The sequence below is a fragment of the Crassostrea angulata genome, chromosome 7, assembly GCF_025612915.1.
Source record: "Crassostrea angulata isolate pt1a10 chromosome 7, ASM2561291v2, whole genome shotgun sequence".
In the NCBI taxonomy this organism is placed as follows: Eukaryota; Metazoa; Mollusca; class Bivalvia; order Ostreida; family Ostreidae; genus Magallana; species Magallana angulata.
The window spans coordinates 5,151,504-5,174,960 of NC_069117.1; the positions used below are offsets into that span (position 1 = coordinate 5,151,504).

At 31.3% G+C, this 23,457-nt stretch overlaps 1 protein-coding gene across 1 annotated transcript in view; it reads right to left on the reverse strand.

Annotated features, from left to right (window-relative positions):
• Positions 1-13,357, reverse strand: part of LOC128191744 (low-density lipoprotein receptor-like) — a 30,449-nt gene extending 17,092 nt beyond the window's left edge. The window contains exons 1-9 of the mRNA XM_052863986.1: positions 13,342-13,357; positions 5,505-5,589; positions 4,327-4,393; positions 3,930-3,952; positions 3,495-3,546; positions 2,965-2,984; positions 2,380-2,431; positions 1,174-1,193; positions 392-443 (exon numbers count right to left, since the gene is read on the reverse strand). Of these exons, the coding sequence (XP_052719946.1) occupies positions 392-443; positions 1,174-1,193; positions 2,380-2,431; positions 2,965-2,984; positions 3,495-3,546; positions 3,930-3,952; positions 4,327-4,393; positions 5,505-5,582 (364 nt within the window). The 5' untranslated portion in view covers positions 5,583-5,589; positions 13,342-13,357. The remainder of the gene's footprint in view (positions 1-391; positions 444-1,173; positions 1,194-2,379; positions 2,432-2,964; positions 2,985-3,494; positions 3,547-3,929; positions 3,953-4,326; positions 4,394-5,504; positions 5,590-13,341) is intronic.
• Positions 13,358-23,457: the final 10,100 nt, after the last annotated feature.

The following is a 23,457-nucleotide window of genomic DNA, read 5'->3' on the forward strand; positions in this document are numbered from 1 at the left end:
ATTTAACGCGGAAATCATTTTTTTTAAACTAGCGCTTTTTATTTTTCAATTTTTCGGAAAGAATATTGGTATTATTGAACATTTATACAAAACTAGCCGTTGCCTTCTAAAAAAAAAATCATGAATATTTTAATCTTGGGTTTTTATTTAAGAATAATTAAATTCCATCATTCTAAATTGTATTTAATAATTATAAAAACAGGTAAGAAGTTCATTTATTCATTTTTTTGTTCTAAAATAAAACTACCGATTGGCATGCACTGTTTCATAAAATTGTTGAAGATATTTTTATAACTCATATTAAGAGTTTTTCAAAATGAAGGTAATATCTCGTTATTAAATTGCTTCTTTTTTCTTTACACTTTTAATAGTTTTTAACTAAAACACTTACGTCGAACACATGTTCCGCTTTCACATCGTTCACCTCTTGAACATTCAAAATCCTGTTGTTAAGATTCAAACAGAGACATTCAATTAAGCTCGTCTTATGCAATGAATACACAATGTATAGAAATGCTCCTGAGCTGACGTTTGATTCAAATTGGTTGATGTTGATAATAACGTAATTCTATTATTAAACTAAAATTTTTAAAAATATATAATTTTTCAAAGACAGTTGATCTTAATGCTGTCTGGCAACTTTATATGATGACGTTTTCTTTGTATATTGGAAAATTCATAAATATGTTTTCAAAAACTGAAAATTAGAAATGATTTTAAAAAAATATCATTCATTGCACCTAAAAATATATTATGTATGTTTGAAATTTCTAGAGGTATAGTGTTTTAAAAAAACCATTAGCGTGCTTGTTCCTTGGATGAGTGGAATAAATGCCAAGAAAGAATAAAAAAAATTCAGCTTATACATGTATTTATATACATCTACTTAGTTATATTACATTTCGTTATACTTCCAATTTTACAACCTTTTTTCCTTCATGGCTGTATGTAAAAACTTCTGGCGATTTGTGTATATGTTTATTACGATTAGTTGCTCCGTTCCTCTTGTACCAAAATATTTGGTTTTAGTGAATAAACTGAACTTTAACTTGAAATTAAACATGTGGTTAAAATAACAATAAATCATTTTTTCATTCCAAAGTTGAGGTAAAATTATACATGAGATTTTAGAATTACTTTTGTCCTCCCTTAATTTAATACATATATACTCACATATCTGCAAAATTGTCTACCTGTGAATAAATAGAGCAAGGAAATTGTTTTTGAAAGAATACAAATGTTTATACAGGATTAGAGTAAAAGTTTCTAACCATAGTTGATGACTTTTCGAATTTTTTCAGGTATATATAATTGTTTTGTTGTTTTGTAGAAGAGTTGGTATAAGGAACATTTTTTATTTACTGTAAATTCCTAATTAAAGGCAAGGAATTAATATCCGCGTAAAATCGCGATAAGCACCCTCAGCGGATTTCAGAATCTCGCCATCATTTTTTCAGAGTTCAGAACAAGAAGAAATAAAATAAAGAGTTCCGCGTTCCCGATTTTAATGTTCTCACAGTTTGATTTTAAACAGTGGAATCGCGGAATAAAGTATTCGCGTAATTTACAGTATTCATTTTATTTAATTTCTTTCACTGGTGGTTTATGAAGCCTTAAGTATCCTTATATTTAGAATTTAAAATAAATCCGTCAAAAACGCGAATTTTTGTAATTTCTTCGAATGAGATAAATAGAGCGTAGCTTTAGCAGAGCAATTTTTTAAGATGTTAGTTTGGGATAGACAAATCGTCGCTTAATGTTTTCTGAAGGAGAAATTTCCTTAGAAGAAGCCCTTTTATATACATATAAATATGAAAAAGCAAAACGGGTGGGGAAAATTCATCATTTCATATTTTGGAATAAGAGGCGATTGGATCAATAAGAAAATTATGGGAAAAAGATCAAATAACATATGTACAAAGAAAACTAATAGGACGGTAAAGATATGATGTAAACTTAAGGGGACCTTTAAAGTCCCCTATTTTATGTAGTTCTTTCTCCATTTTTTTTCCCTTGATATAGTAGCTATCTTTAATTTCTGAAAAAAATTACTTAATGAGAATATTATCGAACATGCTTGAGAAAACCCGCCTTTTGCGTTTGAAATAATCGTTAATATTTTAAACCTATTTTTCTATTTTTTATCAAGATAATAGTATTCGAAAAATGAGTCTGTTATATACAAAGGTGTGGCCTTTCCATCATCAATCATCAACTTAATCTCTAAACTAAAAAAACCCACAGATATCCTATCATTATAAATTTAAGGCAACTAGATTTTTTAACAAAGCATATCATGAATTATTATGTGAACTTAAGTATTGAACAATTCAACGTATGTCTTACAATTTGAAATAAATACAAATTTAAAATACTTACGTGGAATACACCTTCTGTTTCTACACTGCTCATTTATTGAACATTCCAAATCCTGTGTTTAAAGTTAAATTAATACATAATTAAAACTCTGTGGTTCATGTCTTCTCATCTACATAGTACATATGACATGATTTATTTGCACATTGTTTGCAATGAATGAATCAAATATTGATTTGCATTTATACAAGAGGATGATGATAATAGTGTTAGTGTAATGAGTTATTCCCCCTTTTCAACTACAGTCTATAAAAAAGTGACAAAAACTTAAAGATGCACAAAATAATTATGCCATTTTCATTCGAACAATCAATTTGTTTTTTTTATTTCATCTTACAAAGACTAGGTAATTAAGCGTAATTATTAATCAATGTAAAATATAGTGTTGTAATAAAATTACATGTCCTACATTTATCAATTGTTTATCGAAATATTAAAATCCTATTTTTGCTGTTTCATGCGCGTATTGCAAAGAAAGAATCCGATTTAGCGGGTTCATTTCTTATTTCTGCGATGTTCACGTGCTTGTGTTTATTTACTTCAAAAGAAATAGTGGAAACCTTACTCAGTGTATGTGAATATACTTACAGATGTGCACATTCTTCCTCCTGTAATGAATAAACCATTTAAATAAATTATTTCCTCTAATAATGCACATTTTTATCTTTTTTTCCTTTCTTAAAATTGATCTTTTTGTAAATTTCTTACAGAATATGAATATCATTTTTATCACAATAAATTTAGTGTAACTAAATTTGTGATCCAAGCAGACAATTTAATTTGTTATACCCCTGTAAAACAGTTACTATATAACTCTATACGAAAAAAAGTCAAGCATTTTGACTGTTGGACTGGAACTGTTAGATTGGAATTGTTAATATCGACTGTTAAAAGAGACTGTTGACTGGTGACGTCACATTCCGCGAAAACGTGTTATTGATTAGAAGGGGTATAACAAAACAGTTGTTGACTGTGTCTCGGGCAACAGTTGATCTGTCGGACGGGCTCGCAAATTGTTGCCCGCGGCCTTAGGTTGTTTAACAAATTCTTCAGCCATTAAATTTTTGCATAAAATATATATCAAAATAGAAATACATACATTTAATGGTAACACTTACGAGTAACACATCTTCTGTTTTCACAACGCTCATTTCTTGAACAATCTAGATCCTGTTTTAAAGGTTTAAACATGAACATTTTATTAAACTGTATGGTACATTTTTAACTAATTCCCTGCCTATTTGTATGGGATTCAGTGATTTAATGTTAAAAAATTAAGCTGATTCAATATGATGTATATGTAATATTAGCTCTGTATAGATTTCAAAATACACACATGCGTCTACTTATTTCTTCTAAGAAAAAAGAGTTACGTCACACACTATAGAAATATGTTGGTAATTTCACTCTAAGCTCTGTCATTTTTATCTGACGTTATTGTACTCATTTTTTTTCTAATTTATCTATGCATGTACAAATTTATATTTTACATTTTTATTGACTGTCATTGTAAATAATAACTTTTTAAAAGTAAAACTGTTTAAATATCTTACCGAAAAGCATGGATTCGACTGACCTGAAATTCAGAAAAAATGTTAGTATGATATAGTTTTCTGAGAAAACTCACTGAACAACTTATTTTTTTTTTAAATCAAAAGATATTTGATAAAGAACAGTTTTTGAATATCACCAAAATAAATGTATTTTTCATTTTTCCCCCCTCTTCACATTGATATCTAAATTGAAGAATTATATGAAACTAGGCTTTGGTCGTTTGGCTGCAGCGTCGCTCATATATGTCTTTTATGGATTTCATTTCAATGTTAAATAATTAATAATTAATCAAATACGATAATAAACAGTTGCTTACATTTCGTGATTATATTTGTATATGTATTTCGGAAATTATTTTAATACTTAAGTTTCTTGTTATATATATCATATCTTTACCATTATCAGGTATACATTGTCCCTCGTGGCATCGATATCCTTCATCGCAAGTGTCCACACCGAATAACTGAAAGTAACACATATAGTGCTGATACATTATTCGATTTCGTAATCTGTGAAAAAAGATAACGTATTTTTAGCCGAATTGATGGCATGTCGCTTATATTACTGTTTCACTTCTTTAGCACTTGCACATTTTTCACACGAATTTCAACATAGAGGGACTACTTTATATAGCTACACATGTCAATATCAAATAGAAAATATTACTACTTGGAGTTAAATCTTCCCAACATCTACTGTGTTAAAAAAATCAATAAGAAACGCTCGGTAAGTGATTCCGTTTTTTAATGTAAAAATGTTATTTAAAAGCAAGTTTTCTACAAATAGTCATATGAAAACAAAACAATTCGGTTGTGGTTGATGTTTTAATTTGTAGTATCCAATTTGTTTTAAAGACCCAAAAATGAGACACACACGTTGACTGATTTGATATTAAATAACTCGGGGGTGGCATTCATTTAAATGATTTGAGAGTTTAAAATAAATTTCGTAGAATCTGTTCATTATTAGGGTCAGGGGACACGTTTCTCGAGCATCTTTTTCGTTTCTACACGTTATCAAGAGTTCAAATAAAAATTATTATTTATAATCATTTTTAAAATGATTATTATAATAATTTTGCATTTGTATGCCTAGAATGGTTAAAGAAGGGTAACCGCATATTGCTAGGAATGTTGGTTCCATAGATTTTGAGTTTAAACCCCAGTCTTGTCTGTATATATAAAAATATATTTTTTTATATCAGCAATTCAAGTGTATTTTCAAGAAGAATATAAAGGAAATAACATACTCTTTTGCAGAAATGCCTGGTAAGGTATCCTGATTTTTTGCAAGAAAGCTTATCAAAGTAGTATAAAATCAATAACAAATTACTGGAAAAAGTTATTAATATATGAAATTGAGGAACCTGTCGTCTGACATTAAGGTTTGACAATTCAACAAAACTTTCTTTCTTGACATTTGCTTTTAGTTTGTATTAATGAAAATCACGCTGCTAAAAAAAGAGAATGTTTGAAAACCTTAACAATTATACCTTAACTTCTTGATCATGATGCATGTGATACGTATGATTTCATACTATTGAGAAATAACCACATAAATGGTAAACTACTCACTATAAAACAGCGAGGTATACTCTGTGCATGTACACATTCTGCTATGGCAAATATGATACCAAGGTACAGCAACAGCATGGTGATGCTAGGAAAAAATATATAAACTTCAGTTTCAATTCTAATAAAATGAAAAAAAAAGCTATATGTGGATCTGTTCCTTAATAATACATTAAAACATTTTTGTGACATCATCTTTAGTCAAACCGAGACCAAATCTCAAAATGTCCAGCAACCCTGTAATATGTTACCTGTAGCTGTCCAATAAGTTTGATACTAGAGGGCTACAGGTGACATACTGGACTGCTGCCAATAATTTGGAGAAACATCAAGTCAAAGAAACACAATAGATGAGAAAAACGCACCCAGAGGGGTTTTTTTCAATCTCACAAAAATTTATCAGTTAAGAATTGAAATTACCAGATCCAACTAAATTCAATACTAAGTTTATTTACGTAACCAAAATCAAAATGATCTATTTTGAATAAATGATTAATTTTAACTTATTTGATAGTGCCAGGTGAATGAAATGAAGCATGCCGATCGTTCATAGGGAATGAAATGACAAAATGATTTAAGTATGCTATGTACCTTAAACAGCACATTCTGTCAAATATTGCACGGTCCTCGCCGCTAATGCGCCTCAAACTGTACAATATCTCACAGAATAAAAACATACTGTCAAATATTAAACATACTTTTGCTAAAATCATACGTAATGAAAAGTAACACATAAAGGTAAGAAATTTTGGTGTATTATTTTTATGAATATTCAATTGTACATAAATGTCTAGAAAATGAAATAGCATATTGGAAATTGCAATAGCTTACTGTAACATAACTAATTTTGAAATCGCTTTTTACAGATTTTTAACCATTCCTCATTAAAAAATTACGAGGATCGTGTACTACCTGCAAAAGCTCCAAAGCGGTACGCCGTACGTCTTTAGGAAAGACACCTTGAACGTTGTCCTCCGAGTTTTATTTGTTTAATTAGCATATGTTACGCATATGTATACTATTTACAAAAGTGAACTGTAACTAAAGTTTCAAAATTGCTAAATTTTTCACATATTTTGCTCTAAAACTTTTTAGTTTCAAATATTTTCTGAATACATATGAAGCAAACGTTGTGCAAAATATTATAGGTTTTCATTTGATTTTGGTATTTAAATTCTGGAGCGATGGCGTGATAATGTTTTTTAACTTGAGCCTGGCTTACCCGCGTTTAAACCCAGAATAACGTGTATTTCTTGCCTGGTTTTTGTTTTTTTTGGTGCTAAGATTTTCTATTTTTTTTTTAAATGATTGATTAAATTCTTTTGATTTGATTTGGTAAAAATATCATAAAAATAGCACCATTCCCTGTATGCGTAAACTGAGTTCCTCAGAGATGTTTTAAAGAATTTCAAGGAATTTTTATTAATGACATAAAAAAAAGTTTTTTTGGATAGACAACAAAGGAAGAAGAGTTGAAACTTTCTCAGGATATGAACCTTTTATTGAGATTTGTAGAAGGGGTTTTGTCGGTCACTTCCGGTCGTCACCAAATATGAGACCAAATTTGGACGAAGGACCTAGTCGTTCCTCGCAACGAGATCGCATCTAGATAATTAGGGTTTTCCGTTTTCAACGGAAAACCCTTCTGTTATTCTACGGTTTCTTTTTCTTTATTATTAGGGTCTTCCGTTTCCGACGGAAGACCCTCTTGTTATTCTATTGTTTCTTTTCCTTATTATTATTTTATTTTTTATTTTTTTTCTGACTTTTTTCGAACGCTATTTCTCATGAACTACTCGACCGATTTGCATGAAATTTACAGGACGTATTGAGCATCAAACGTACTTGATATTATTAAATTTCTGGCTGATGACGTCACTTCCGGTTTGAGATTTTGAGGATTTAGTAAATTTTTAAGGACCATTTTGTCCACGTAACTTCTCAAAAACTAATTGCGATAGAAATATGAAACTTTCAGGGATAGTAGATGAATGTTTGTAGATGATCCTATTTATTTTATATTTTGAAAAATGCGCAAGGCGGCGAAGCTCGCCCGAGCTCGAAAATTGGCACCAATTTTTTTCACGAAATTTTCGCACATTTTCGGCCCTAACTTTTAATGTGTAAATATTTTGTTAAGACATGTAATGCAAAAGTTGTTTAGATTACCTAGATCTTTTGTTTGATTTCAGAAAAAAGGGGCTGGTCCCTCAAATTAGGGGCCAAAAGGGCTCTAAAGTATTTTTGCAATAACTCTTTACTGAAAAATAATTTGTTATCAATTATAGAACCAAAAATGTTCATTGTACATCTGTTTATCTAAACAGTACCATGTCTAAGTAATATGTTACATCATGAGGGGCTTTAAGGGGCCAAAAGTCCGAAATTTTGATCTTAAAAATATCTAGAAAAGGAGAAATATTTTGATAAGCATTATAGAACAAAAAATGTTTAAAATAATGTTCTTAACAATATGCTTCCTAAAAAATTTTTGTTGGTGGTCCCAATAAGGATTTTAAGGGTCGGCCCCTAATACACATTTGTTCAGATATCTTTAGAACGGTCAACAATTTCTGAACACTTGTTGAACAAAATGCGTTTATATTTACAAGACCTTTTATTTGATATCAAGAAAAAGGGGCTGGCCCCTCAAATAAGGGGCCAAGAGGGCTGTAAATTCTTTTTATAATAACTCTTGGCTGAAAAATAAATTATCAATTATAGAACCAAAAATGTTCATTGTACATCTGTTTATCTATACGGTACCATACATATGTCATATAATACGTAATTAGGGGTTTCAAGGGGCCATATGTCCAAAACTTTGAACATTAATATCTAGAAAAGGAGAAATATTTTGATAAGCATTATAGAACAAAAAATGCTTAAAATAATGTTCTAAACGATATGGTATCTTAAACATTTATGTTGGTGGCCCTGGTAAGGAGTTTAAGGGTCGGCCCCTAAAACACAATTGTTCGGATATCTCTAGAACGGTCAACAATTCGTGAATACATGTAGAACAAAATATGTTTATATTTACAAGATCTTTCATTTGATATCAAGAAAAAAGGAGTGACCCCTCAAATAAGGGGCCAAAGGGGCTACGAAGACTTTTCATAATAACTTATTTTTTGCGATGATTTGTTATTAATCATAATAACAGAAAATAAGAGCTTATTATTCATAATTTAAAACTGAAATCCGTTCTAAAATCGGACGTTGCAATAAAGAGATATAGGGGTTTAAAAATTGATTTTTCCGGACATTTTGATTCCACATTCTTGGTTAAGAAAATAGTTTTATGTTCAGACTTAAATTAACTCGTACCTAAAATTATTCGATAATTGTTGAATCGTACTTTTACACATTCGGATTTGTATTTGGTAAGTCGTTCTTGAAATCGATAAGCTTTGTTTATTCGTACTTGGAATCATTCGGATTTTGTTAATTCGTACCAAGAATAATTCGAATTTTTTCGTCTTAGTTTCTTATGTTGGTTTAAGAACCCTGCTTTTAACAGGAACTTCTAGCTTTACTTTCGACATTACCGGAAGACCCACTCGTTGCTTTGCAACGAGCTTTGCTCTAGTTATACTTTTTTTTCTTTTTCTGACTTTTTTTGAGCCTTATTTCTCAGAAACTATTCAACCGATTTACACCAAATTTTCAGGAGTTATAAAGCATCAATGTCGCTACTGATCAATAAAATTTCAAATGATTACGTCACTTCCGGTTTCAGATATGGACGATTTTGTAAATTTTTAAGGGTCATTTTGTCCACGCATCTCCTCTGAAACTAATCAAGATAAAAGCTTGAAATTTGCAGGGATTGTAGATGAATGTCTGTAGATTTCCCTCCATGCTTCCAATTGCGAAAAATGCGCAAGGCCTAGAAGCTCGCCTGAACCTGAAAATTAGCACCAAATTTTTTCACAAAATTTTCGCACATTTTCCGTAATATCTTTTGACGTATAAATATTTTGTTAAAACGTGTAATGCAAAAGCTGTTTCAATTTGCACGGGCTTTTATTTGATATCAAGGAAAAGGGGCTAGCCCCTCAAATTAGGGGCCAAGAGGGCTCTAAAGTCTATTTGCAATAACTTTTTAGTGAACAATAATTTGTTATCAATTATTGAAGCAAAAATGTTCATTGTACAGCTGTTTAGCTATACAGTACCATACTTAAGTCATATATTACGTAATTAGGGGTTTCAAGGGGCCAGAAGTTCAAAACTTTGATCATTGATATCTGAAAAAGAAGAAATATTTTGAAAAGCAATGTAGAACAAAAGTTCTTCAAAATAATGTTTTGTACAATATGCTGCCTTAAATGCTTTTGTTTATGACCCCATTTAGGAGTTAAAGGGTCGGCCCCTAAAACACATTTGTACAGATATCTCAAGAACGGTAAACATTTTGTGAACACTTGTTAAACAAAATATGTTTATATTTACAAGACCTTTCATTTAATGTCAAGAAAAAGGGGCTAGCCCCTCAAATTAGGGGTCAAGAGGGCTCTAATGTTTTCTTACAATAACTCTTTACTGAAAAATATTTTGTTATTAATTATAAAAGCAAAAATGTTCATTGTACAGCTGTTCATCTATACATTACCATACCTAAGTCATATATTACGTAATTAGGGGTTTCAAGGGGCCAGAACTCAAAACTCTGATCATAAATATCTGAAAAAGGAGAAATATTTTTAAAAGCAATGCAGAACAAAAGTTCTTCAAAATTATGTTCTTAACAATATGATACCAAAAATTTTGTTGTTAGTGGCCCCGGTAAGGGGTTAAAGGGTCGGCCCCTAAAACACATTTGTACAGATATCTTGAGAACGGTTTACAATTCACGAACACTTGTAAAACAAAATATGTTTATATAAGCGAGACCTTTTATTTGATATCAAGAAAAGGGGGCTGACCCCTCAAATTAGGGGCCAGAAGGGCTACTAAGTCTTTTCATAATAACTCCTTTCTGACCAATAATTTGCTATTAATCATAAAGCAGCAAATAAACTTTTATTAAGCTTAATTTAAAACCGAAACCTGTTTTAAAATCGGACGATGCATTACAGAGATATCGGGGTTTAAAAATTGATTTTTCCGGAAATTTTGATTCCGCGTCCTTGGTTTAAAAAATAACGTAATGTTTAAAGTAAAATTAACTCGTACCAAAAATAAATGTTAAGTCGTACTTGAACACATTCGGATTTTTTTTGTTAAGTCGTTCTTGAAATCGGAAAGTTGTTTGTTAAGTCGTACTTAAAATCATTCGTATTTTGTTAAGTCATACCAGGAACAATTCGATTTTTTTCATCTTTCATATTCTTGTTACTCTTGTTATTGGTTTAAGAGCTCTGTTTTTTACAGGAACTTCCAGCTTTACTCCCGACATTAACGGAAGACCCACTCGTTGCTTTGCAACGAGCTTTGCTCTAGTTATCTTTATTATTGCAGTTACATGTTTGTGCTTTATATAGACAAAAGCATTTGCTATGTAAATAAGAAATGTTGCGTTAAGTGAAAAAATAAACAAAACATGTTGAGAGTAGGTACAATAATTATCATTGTAACGGTTCTCAACATTGATTAGTATCATTAATTATTAATAAAATACAAGCTGAACAAACAGGGCAATGACTATGAGAGCAGCAACGTCGTTTCTCCGTTGGGGAATGGTTGAAATCAAGTTACAGTAATTTTCTGTAAAAATTGAGAGCATTTTACTTTTAAAGATAATATTAATCTGTTCGAAATTTAAACGTAACGTCAAGCGGATAAGTATGTTTTTGACGTTGGTGCATTGTGACATCTCTTGTGAGGTGCAAACCAGGTTATACACATTAAACTAAACGTTTCTATCCAATCAAATGCTGCGCGTTACAACCAGAGTTCATTAAATTATAAAATAAATAAACATTTCACGTTCCACTAAAAAAAGAGGATTTTTTTATACAAGAAAGAACTGCGAACGCTAACGCCCGTTTCCCGCCTACATTTTTTATCCAAATATTTCGGAATTTCTGTCAGATATTCAAAAACTAAGTTTTCAACTAAAAAGTATAATCAATTCCTAATCAATGTATATAAAAATAATAGGTGTAATCAAATTATTTATTTTTAAAACAAAAGCTTTGCTAACGCGGGGTCTTGAAAAATTTCATTGAAATCGGTCTCTATGAGTGCGGAAAATATTATTTAGCGGCCCATATTTGCATAAAAACTTAATTACATATTTACGATATGTATTCAAGTAAAATTTCATTTGAATTCATATCTGGTAATTATTTTTCGAAAATTTACAAAGCAAAATTCTTTTTTTGGAATGTATTTTGGTCTGTAGACATATGTTCCCCCCCGTGAAACAACAAACCCTTTGGTAAAAATATGCTAAATAACAATAATTAAAACCCCTCAAAAGGAATTTTTGTTTCACGGGGGGGGGGGATGTTTTTAAAAACATTTCCGTTTTCCGTTATTTTCTATTATGAAATGAGCTATTTTAACCCAAAATACAAACTTATCTCTCTTTGTTTGACCAAATAATTTATATTTAATGAAAATATACATAAATGTTTACATTATTATAAAAAAATAACTTTAATTAGACAACTTTCAAAAAATGACTTTTAGTTAGGCGGGTAGACAAAGCTATCGTTCGCAGTCCTTTGAGATTAAGCTGTACAGCAAGTAGCTAATTGCAATAACTAGGTCAGTAATATGGGCACGCACAAACCCATCACTACTGCAAACACTGCTGATCTTGGGAATTATGTAATTTTCTAGAATGCTCTGTGTCAGTTTGACCGCTAAAGACGCTAGTGGCGAACAAAGAAAGCCCGTTCTTAGATACACCTCGTGCAGTCACTACACGGATTTCATTTTCAGTAAAATGCTAATCTAATTAAATGGTAAAATGCCGGAATTATAACTTTTGGACTATTGTGACTACTTTAAATTTTCCTTTGAAGTATTTTGGAATTAATATTTAGAACAGTCTGCAAAATGCAAATGATGAACTGACTGTTAAAAATTCTACAATTTTGTGTTCAAATCTTTTGGAAAACAAGCAGAGCTACTTTTTTGGCGGAATGCGCGTGGTTTTTCTTTTCTTTGTGTTCATACGATAGCTGTATTATCATTTTTTAAAAGCCAATTTCAACATTTCAATAAGGACATGATAAACAAGCTGTTTAGGAAAAAATGTATACCACTAAGGTTTAAATGAAGAGCGACTTTTAAAAAAAACTGTATTTACTATTTTTTTAATCAAGTGTCAAAACATATAAAGTAGCACAAACTAATAAAAGTACATGCATATTTTTATATGCAACATTTTATTTGAAAATTAACTTAATTTTGACTGATTTTTAACACATATTTCACACTAAATTTCAACAAAAATTCTACCCTAAATCAGCGTTGAGTTTTAACATTGAAAAACGTTGCATTTTTAACATTGCTTCAACTTTTATATGCAAGCATATTTCAGCGTTAATTCAAAGTTGATGAATGACTTTGAAACATGATACATGTATGTTATTTGGGTAATAATATAAACCTACTGACTTATTTAACATACGATCGACTACCCAAGGCCTGTACTGCCTCAAATCAAACTTGAATAGATAACACAGTTTCAAAAAATGCAAAATCAAGTTGTGATGAAAATTGTTTTAAAATAAGCATTTTTTTATATTTAAAACAAATTTAAAACTACAGTTTTTTATTTGTTAATGTTAACAATTGTTCCGAGCAAGTGTTGCCATCACTGTACATTACTTTTGCGTATCAAGTAAATCAAATTAAAAATAAACCAAACATTTATTACCTTTACAATGTCTTTCTTCTTCCTAAACTAAATTGTAAACAAGCTTAAAAGATTTTATAGTTTAATTGTGCACCAAATATAGCACACTGATATATTATCTGTGTTTACAAGTAAGCAGCTAACATCGCTTAATCAACATAATTAAACAAATTAGATTTTCCTTTTAACCTAATTTATGTGCATTTGCATCACCTTACGTGCAAGAAAACATTTGCTTAAGCGATATACCTGCGATTTCATTGGGGTTTTTTTTTATAAAAACTTTTTTTTTTATTTTTGACAATTAAAGCCCGAGAAAATTGATTTCGACTATAGTATTTTTTTGTATGATATGCGACTTAGTATTTGTGTTTGTAATGTATGGCTGGTTTTATTGAAGCCAATGTAAACGTACTTTATCTATGCAGTATAGCTTTCATTTGAAGAAGCAATGAAATAAAAATATGTACGTGTGTAAGTTTTAAAGTCTAACTAGTTAACACAAAATATACATGTATACGATGGATCTCATTAAGATTTATTCAGGATGTTTAGAAATATTCTGCATGAAAAGAACTGGAACAAAATGTCTATCGTGTTATCAAGCTTATATTGTTGAAAATCCAATTGAAAATTTTGAATAAGTAATAAAAAAGCAATGAAAATAACGAACGAAATAAATACTTATATGATCACAATTTAGCATAAAATATTTGCAAATGTTATATTTACGCGTTTTTTTTTATCGGTTTCAAAATTTGCTTTGGTATTTCTAATAGTTAATCAAAATTTTAATATTAGTTTCACAATTTAAGCGAGATACAGAACTTGCAGTTCTGTGTTATGTAAACAAGGTTCGCGCCATGAATGTTGTTGGCTAGACAATGTCATATTAGAAAAATATGGGATTTGACCAATACTAGATATTGTATAGATGTGTTCAAAATCAAATTACTATTTTAAAAAATCTGTTTTAAAGAAACTTTTTGTGGCATATCTCTGCCCCTTGTATGCAAGATATTTTTTCTATCAAATATGTCAACATACAAGATAAATATGTTGATATGCAAGATAGCTATGTCAGCATGGAGCATAACTATGTTGACATGCAAGAAAATTGCAATCAAATGAGAATTATAAAAAATCTCTAAAAATCGCCCCCATATGTGACATCTAGGATGCGATATCCTACTTATCTATATCGAAATGCAACTAATTTATGTTAACATGCGAGATGAATATGCTGACATGCAACTAATTTATGTAAACATGCAACTTAGTAATGTTGACGTGCAAGATAAATATGTCGACATGCAACATATTTATGTCAACATGCAACTAATAAGTTTATCTCGCATGTCCACATAAACAAGTTGCATGTCAACATAAACAAGTTCCATGTCAACATAACTATGTTGCATGTTGACATAAATTAGTTGAATGTCAGCATAAATGAATAGCATCTTCCATCCTGGGTTTCACATGAGAGATATTTGAATTTGTTTAGATTTTTTATAATTCTTATTTAATGGCAATTTTCTTGCATATCAACATAGGTATGTTACATGTCGACATAACTATCTTGCATGTCAACATATAAATCTTGCATGTCGACATATTTGATAGAAAGATCATTTGCACACAAGGGGCAGAGATATGCCACCATATTTTTCCAATATATATGAGATGTAAACAAAACTTGGTTTGAGCTATGTTTACATAACAAAGACTTGCTGTATCACGTTTGTAGCTCAACAGCTGACATTTGAGCTTTGGTTGTCAATAAGAAATATTTAAGTTTAGCACAGTATACAATATTTTCAAAATATGAAATTTTAGAACTATTTGTTCAAATCATGTTCAAATCATGACCATGCTCCTTTATAAATTTTTCCAATAAATTCAGAAACAAATATGAAAAAGAAAGTAAACATTTATACAAACAATAAAGTATTTTCTTTGGTGATTCATGTGGGCATAATGGTAGCGAAATTGCAGAAAAATACATAACACGCGTTAAGTAAAATAAAACAACTAACTATCTTTCTACTTTTGAGCATGATGTATTGTGAAGACATGGAACCATTCAAATTGGTACTACGTGATAAGTGAACTCAGATCCCTTTATTTGTCAGTAGCGTGTTAGAACACATTGGATTACCTTTTTTATCGTTAAAGAAATGGGTTACAAGTATCATTGCTAAAACATCAAAATAAATAATATAGTTAGTTAACATTAAAATTGATTCATGCTGACTACACACGAGGATATATATTTCCTAAAGTGATCTATGATTGAACAAAGTTTAATAAAGTTTGTTCAGTTGGTAGACGCAATTCCTCCATTATGACCATAGCCTGTTGTAGTATATCTGGAAACATCAAAGAGGTTTAAATTTTAACCCTGACTTCTCCTTGACATTTTAACAACTTAAAAATTAGACTATTGCGCAGAATACTGACGCAAACAAACGAATATATCATTATCAACTTCTATTCCGTAACATCAGAATAATGGATGAAGATGTCTAAAAAGTCATTGGGAATTTACACATCTTTGATAATTCTGCGTATCTTCATTAATCTTTTTTTCTTCAGAGACGCTGTACCCTGTGTAACCTCTTTTGACATCAAAAGCCATCTACATTTTCTATATTTTGAGTGAACTCACAATAGAACTGCAGAGGCTCTTTCTGTTTAATTAGCTTTACTTATACCTGATATACGCACCTGATTTTCAATTCTTAGGTAATGTCTAACACTTTGCTTGCAACGTCTGATGTAAAATAAATAAGTTATAAAAGACTATGTTTATCTTTAATTTCATTGCAAGTATTTTTAAATCTTTTTCTTTTTTTTGTGTCCTATGCAGATTTTTTTTTCAGAAGTGTGAAACGATATTATACGTATGAGAGCTACCAAAGTCTTATCTGTCGCCATTTTTGTATAAGGTGAAAAACTTTTTTAACAAGCATTCTGAGAGTATTGCATAAGCAAAACACGTTCCTTACAGGTTTGTAGAAATTTGTGAAAACAATGTACTATTATGCAGAATACCATTTCTTACCGTCTTCTGTACCCCGAATCAACAGACCAACCCAGGCCGGGTAACGAACCCGATTGCAATTATACAAAAAACCCTGTCGATTAAATTTACAACACAATGCTTAAACTATTTTATAGAACTTATTTGTTTGTTAGAAACAATAAAAGGAATTGTCCAAATAATGCACTATATTATTATTGACTACATAACTTGTTCATTTATTCAATACACACCGAACCTGATAACGAATCAAACCCGAACATTAAAAAGTTGGAGTGTAAATTACAGCATTATTGTACATAATAGCATTTATATAAATTGTGATATGTTATTTTTATGCCAGTACCAAAAATAATAGTCTAGTCATAATTCAATTGTAATTCTAATTTTTGAGCATTTTTTAGTATTTAGCTGATCTTCTTTTTTGTCTACTTTAGCCAATCAGGGTGCAGCGTTTAGTCGCACGATGTTTTGACTACGTCATTTTAACTGTCAGCTGTCAACAAGTTTGTAAATACCGCAATCAAGTTTTTGTTTGAAATTTTGTTTGAGGTAATAATATCTCTAGTGGTTATTTAAATTCCCCGAGACAGGCTCCGTCCAGACAATGGCGATAGATGTTTGCAAAATCGGACATTCGTTTATTCGCCGTTTACAGGAATATTCCTAAAACTCGACCAGGAATTTTTCAACGTGTACTTCCGAGTGAAGGGAGGTATTACTTTCGCACGACTCTCACGATCTACGGAATCTCTGAATTTCCTCAAACCTAACACTGTGTTTTCATCCAGATAGGTGAAAATCACTTGTGCCATGCGGATCAACGAAAAGTGACTACTGACATTTTGTCATATGCGGAATACCTCAAAAAGGAGGTTGGTTAATCTCAGCGAGATTCGTCGAAACTGAAAAAGTTTTGACGGACGCCACACAAAGTTGACTGGAACTCTTCAGCATTGGAGATGTGAATGAGTGTGGAAATGAATTGAAAAATAAACAAGTTCATATTTTGTGGGATATACATCTTTTAACGGTAGGAAGCTAACATTTTATGTTGATAGGGAGTTAAAGGGATGTTCAATGTAAAAAGTTGAAGCGAGCAGATGATTTAATTCAGTGTATTTCTATCATAACAACCGGCCGAAGTTGGGGCAAATTTTCCCGAATCACTTTGAGTGGCACTGTTTTGAGATTCGGAACAGACGTCCGTCAAAATTTTTCAATCTCGACGAATCTCGCTGAGATAAGGAGTTGGAATCCCTACAGTTATCATTATGATCATAGGGCAACTACTTAGACGTCAACCATGGGCCTCTCGGACATCCTTCAATGATGATGTCGTGACTGTGAACAAGCAGCTCAAGTCAAAGACTGAAAAGCTTCAGGGAATTCATTTTTGGTCTCATCGTGGTTTCTGGGCGGACCTGACCTACCTGGGGAGAGATGGGGTTTTCATTGAATCTGGTTCTCGCCACATGAAGAAATACCTTCACAACATTAGAAAAGCTGTCATTCAACATTCAAGATAAGCAGTCCGACATATTTTTATTATTTTATGAGCTAAATTGCATTCATAGAGTTCAATATATTCACAGGCTTATGCATAAAATTTACAATTAGTTGCTAATTTTGATTCACATGCACAGTCGTGTGCAATATATTTTCTGGTTCACATGCAGATCATGTGCACTATTTTTCTGGTCAGCATGCAGAGCCGTGTGGACTATTTTTTTGTTTCTCACTCATGGTCATGTGGACTATTACTCATGCACATACAGAGATTCCATTTTCATATGTTAATATATATATATATATATATATATATATATATATATATATATATATATATATATATATATATATATATATATATATATATATATATAAAAAACTTAAATAAATGAAAACACAAAGATCGAGTAAAACATAAGCGCTTTCATTTTCTTCAGATGTTTTACAATACTAACATGGTAACGTTTGTTATGACGTCATAATAGTTTAACGGCGTCTTCAAGTCTCTGAATGACGTCATATTTTCCCGTATTTTTAGATATCACAATACTAATAATAACAGATTATATAACACGGTTAAAACATGAATAAAACATTTAGAATACTCAGATGTTACATTAAGCTATTCAATTTAGGTTTAAAAGTTCTTATAAAATGTTTTTCTTTATCACGCCTTTCAACAGTATTAGAATTGTACATTTTATAGAACGGAAAAACAGTGAATGATTTTTTTCCGCACAGGTCAAGGTGTTCACTAACTTTTAGTTTGCGGTATTCCGGTTGGTTGATGTGCTGTTTGTGAATTCGGATTCTCTCCCGTAAGGTACTTCCCGTTTCTCCAATATATAGTTCCCCGCAACCTGAGCACGTGATAACGTACACTAGATTTCTGGTTTGACACGACATGTTGTTGTTAACGATAAACTGTTTCCCACCAAAATTAAAATGATGTCCTTGTTTAATATAGGGACAAGTGCCACATCGCGAATCCTGGCATTTAGTGACTTCAAACTCCGATTTTTCTTTGAAATTGGATTTAGTAAGGATGCGTCGAAGATTCTTCGGCTGTCTTTTGCTGTTTATAAATTTTTGTTTTTCAAATATCTTGGCCATTGTTTCATCAGTCTTCAAGACGTCGTTTAGATGGTGAACAATCGGGGCGATGTTAGTATTTCTGGGATTATGGGTGGTAACCAGTGGTAATATCTTCGATTTTTTATTGTTGTTTTGAACGGGATTGAGGAGCTTCTTTCTGTCTAATTTCATGGTTTTTTCAATAGCATCGTCAATAATTTTATCCGGATAACTTTGTTTCTTTAGATACTTTTTTAATTCCTGTAATCTCTGTATTTTGACAGAGTCGTCGTTAACGATTGTGCATATTCGTCTAGACAGGTTATACGGTATTGCTCTTTTCGTATGTCGTGGATGACATGAGTTGAAGTGTAAATACTGATGAGTATCCGTAGGTTTGTAGTATACATCCGTCATAATGACTTCGTCTTGTTTGGTCAACAAAATATCTAAAAATGAAATTCTATTCAGGCTTTCGTCCGCTGTAAATTTGATATCTGGATTAAGTTCATTCAATATATTTTTAAAAACTGACAGAGCAAAGACAACAACGGATTAGGACACCAAAGATACAATCGATCAACTACCCAAAACCAAAACAAACAATCAAACCGTAATAACAACAGCGCCACGCTGTATAGAAAATCAACACCAGGCGAGAGAAAATACCAGAATTATAACAATGTTCATACAAACACTGTCTACAAAAAGAATCATGTGACATATGTGGGGAAAAACGCCAGAAACTATTTTTTAGGAGGAGGCAAACCGAACCAAGGAGCAAACAACTTAATTTCCAATCGTCGCTACAATCACAGATTTCAGGAACGACGCCGCACACAACCACGGTATATGTAGATCAAGATTTAGAATCTATACTGCCATCAAACAACATCGAACCTAAAGTGATTAACCTGTCTAACAGACTTTTAAATGAAGCTGAAGTGCGACTTTTGTGTAAAGGTTTGAAATTTACCCCAACACCCCAGAGGAATATGTCAGAACTAAGGACAGATATAAAGGAATACACAAGAAAATTGAAAGTAGCAGAACATTTTTATAAAGAGAGTGAAAGTGACACAGAGTCGGAAGAAAACATTGTACGTAACAAATCATTTTTTAATCCAAAAAATGGTAAAAACGACATCTTAAATACCGTTTGTGACACACTAAACAATCTACCTCTTAACAGTAACATCAACAACTGTAAAACAAAATTCAACTTATCAAGAGAAGAAACCACAGCCCTTGAATCATTAGCAAACGACGAATCAATTGTGATTAAAGAAGCTGATAAAGGTGGCGCAGTAGTGATTATGGATTCTGGTTTTTATAAAGACCATATCATGAAAATGTTGTCAAGCGTCGACTATTATCAGGAAATACCAACCAATGATGATAAAAAAACGATGCAGAAAATAAAGAATCTGTTAAAAAGACATAAAACAACATCCTGCTTAACTGAGAAAGAGGAAGACTACCTAACAGATTATGAATATAAAGAAAGCAATTTTTATGGTCTCCCAAAGATTCATAAATCAACAAAAATTAAAGATGCCATCAAAGTCCAGTGTTCTGAATACATCCGTTGTCCACATCCAGATGATATCACATCCAGACCTATTGTAGGGGGGCCTTCAGCACCTACTCAAAGACTTAGCAATTTACTTGACATTCTACTTAAACCATTGTGTACTGATGTTAAACTACGTGAAAGATGACTTGGATTTTCTACGTCATTTACCTGAAAAAATTAATAAGAATAGCAAGTTCATTACTTTTGATGTCATTAATTTGTACAGCAACATTTCAAATTCTCTGGGACTTAACGCGATGGAATATTGGATCAATAGGATACCTGAAAAAATCAACAATCGGTTTTTAAAAGAATTCATTTTAGAAGCTGCAGAAATTGTATTGACTAATAATACATTTACATTCAACGGAAAACATTTTAAACAAGTTAAAGGAACCGCCATGGGCACTAAAATGGCTCCAACATATGCTACCCTTACATTAGGATACCTGGAAGAGAAAATGTATAAGGAAATAAATAGATTATTTAACGAAGAGACGGAAATGTATATAACAAAGCACTGGAAAAGGTACCTGGACGACTGTTTTATTGTTTGGAATTCTGGAGACAACAATCTGTCAGTTTTTAAAAATATATTGAATGAACTTAATCCAGATATCAAATTTACAGCGGACGAAAGCCTGAATAGAATTTCATTTTTAGATATTTTGTTGACCAAACAAGACGAAGTCATTATGACGGATGTATACTACAAACCTACGGATACTCATCAGTATTTACACTTCAACTCATGTCATCCACGACATACGAAAAGAGCAATACCGTATAACCTGTCTAGACGAATATGCACAATCGTTAACGACGACTCTGTCAAAATACAGAGATTACAGGAATTAAAAAAGTATCTAAAGAAACAAAGTTATCCGGATAAAATTATTGACGATGCTATTGAAAAAACCATGAAATTAGACAGAAAGAAGCTCCTCAATCCCGTTCAAAACAACAATAAAAAATCGAAGATATTACCACTGGTTACCACCCATAATCCCAGAAATACTAACATCGCCCCGACTGTTCACCATCTAAACGACGTCTTGAAGACTGATGAAACAATGGCCAAGATATTTGAAAAACAAAAATTTATAAACAGCAAAAGACAGCCGAAGAATCTTCGACGCATCCTTACTAAATCCAATTTCAAAGAAAAATCGGAGTTTGAAGTCACTAAATGCCAGGATTCGCGATGTGGCACTTGTCCCTATATTAAACAAGGACATCATTTTAATTTTGGTGGGAAACAGTTTATCGTTAACAACAACATGTCGTGTCAAACCAGAAATCTAGTATACGTTATCACGTGCTCAGGTTGCGGGGAACTATATATTGGAGAAACGGGAAGTACCTTACGGGAGAGAATCCGAATTCACAAACAGCACATCAACCAACCGGAATACCGCAAACTAAAAGTTAGTGAACACCTTGACCTGTGCGGAAAAAAATCATTCACTGTTTTTCCGTTCTATAAAATGTACAATTCTAATACTGTTGAAAGGCGTGATAAAGAAAAACATTTTATAAGAACTTTTAAACCTAAATTGAATAGCTTAATGTAACATCTGAGTATTCTAAATGTTTTATTCATGTTTTAACCGTGTTATATAATCTGTTATTATTAGTATTGTGATATCTAAAAATACGGGAAAATATGACGTCATTCAGAGACTTGAAGACGCCGTTAAACTATTATGACGTCATAACAAACGTTACCATGTTAGTATTGTAAAACATCTGAAGAAAATGAAAGCGCTTATGTTTTACTCGATCTTTGTGTTTTCATTTATTTAAGTTTTATATATATTTCACCGACCACTGAGGTTTTTCTTGGATTTATCTATATATATATATATATATATATATATATATATATATATATATATATATATATATATATATATATATATAATATATATATATATATATATATATATACTTAAATAAATAAAACAGAATGCGACAGTCCAAATTAAATAAATTTAATTTGGACTGTCGCATTCTGTTTTATTTATTTAAGTATTTTTTGCTGTACCAAGGCTTTATTTATCTACATATATATATATATATATATATATATAATCCAAAATGGGTAAAGTTAATCCACACAAGTAATAGATAATAAAAAATTACAGAAAGCCGATTCAAAACTCTACCAGTTTCATTATAATCTTCAGGAGTTTTGAACAATCACCATAGATACATAAGTACATACATTTCAAAAGATCATTGTGACGTCATATAACATCAAGTATATGTTGCGCTTTTCAGAGTTCATTATGACGTCATAGTAAAAGCGTTTTGTAATAGTACGGGAAAAACATATAATATATATTCAAATATTCTATAATTGTACAAGAAAAACATAAAATATATTCAAACATTCATAATTATAATGCATTCAGTTTTGGTTAACATAATGAAATGAAATGTTTTTCTTTTGTTTCACGTTCTTTTTCGGTTGTTGTTTTATGAAATTTATAGATAGGACACACTGTAAAGTTCGGAAAAATGTTTTTGGCACAGTTTCTGAGATGTCCGCTAACAGCCGTGCACTGGTATTTTGTTTCACGAATTTGTTGTCGGTGGACAGTCATTCGATGTCTGAGGGTATCCCCGGTTTGACCAATATAGTTTTCTACACATCCTGCACATGTAATAACGTAGATTAAATTGGAACTTTCACATGTAATAGAGGAACGTATATTAAAATTTCTGCCATTTTTGAACTTGAATTGGTGGCCTTCTTGTAGGTAAGGGCAGGTTGCACATCTTGGCTTCTGGCATTTACGGACAGCTGGTGTTTCTTCGATATTTTCAAATTTGGCACGGGTTAAAATCTTTTTCAGAGACGGACTTTGTTGTTTACTTTTAATGATCTGAAATTTGTTTAAGACTTCATTCATATTTTTATCAC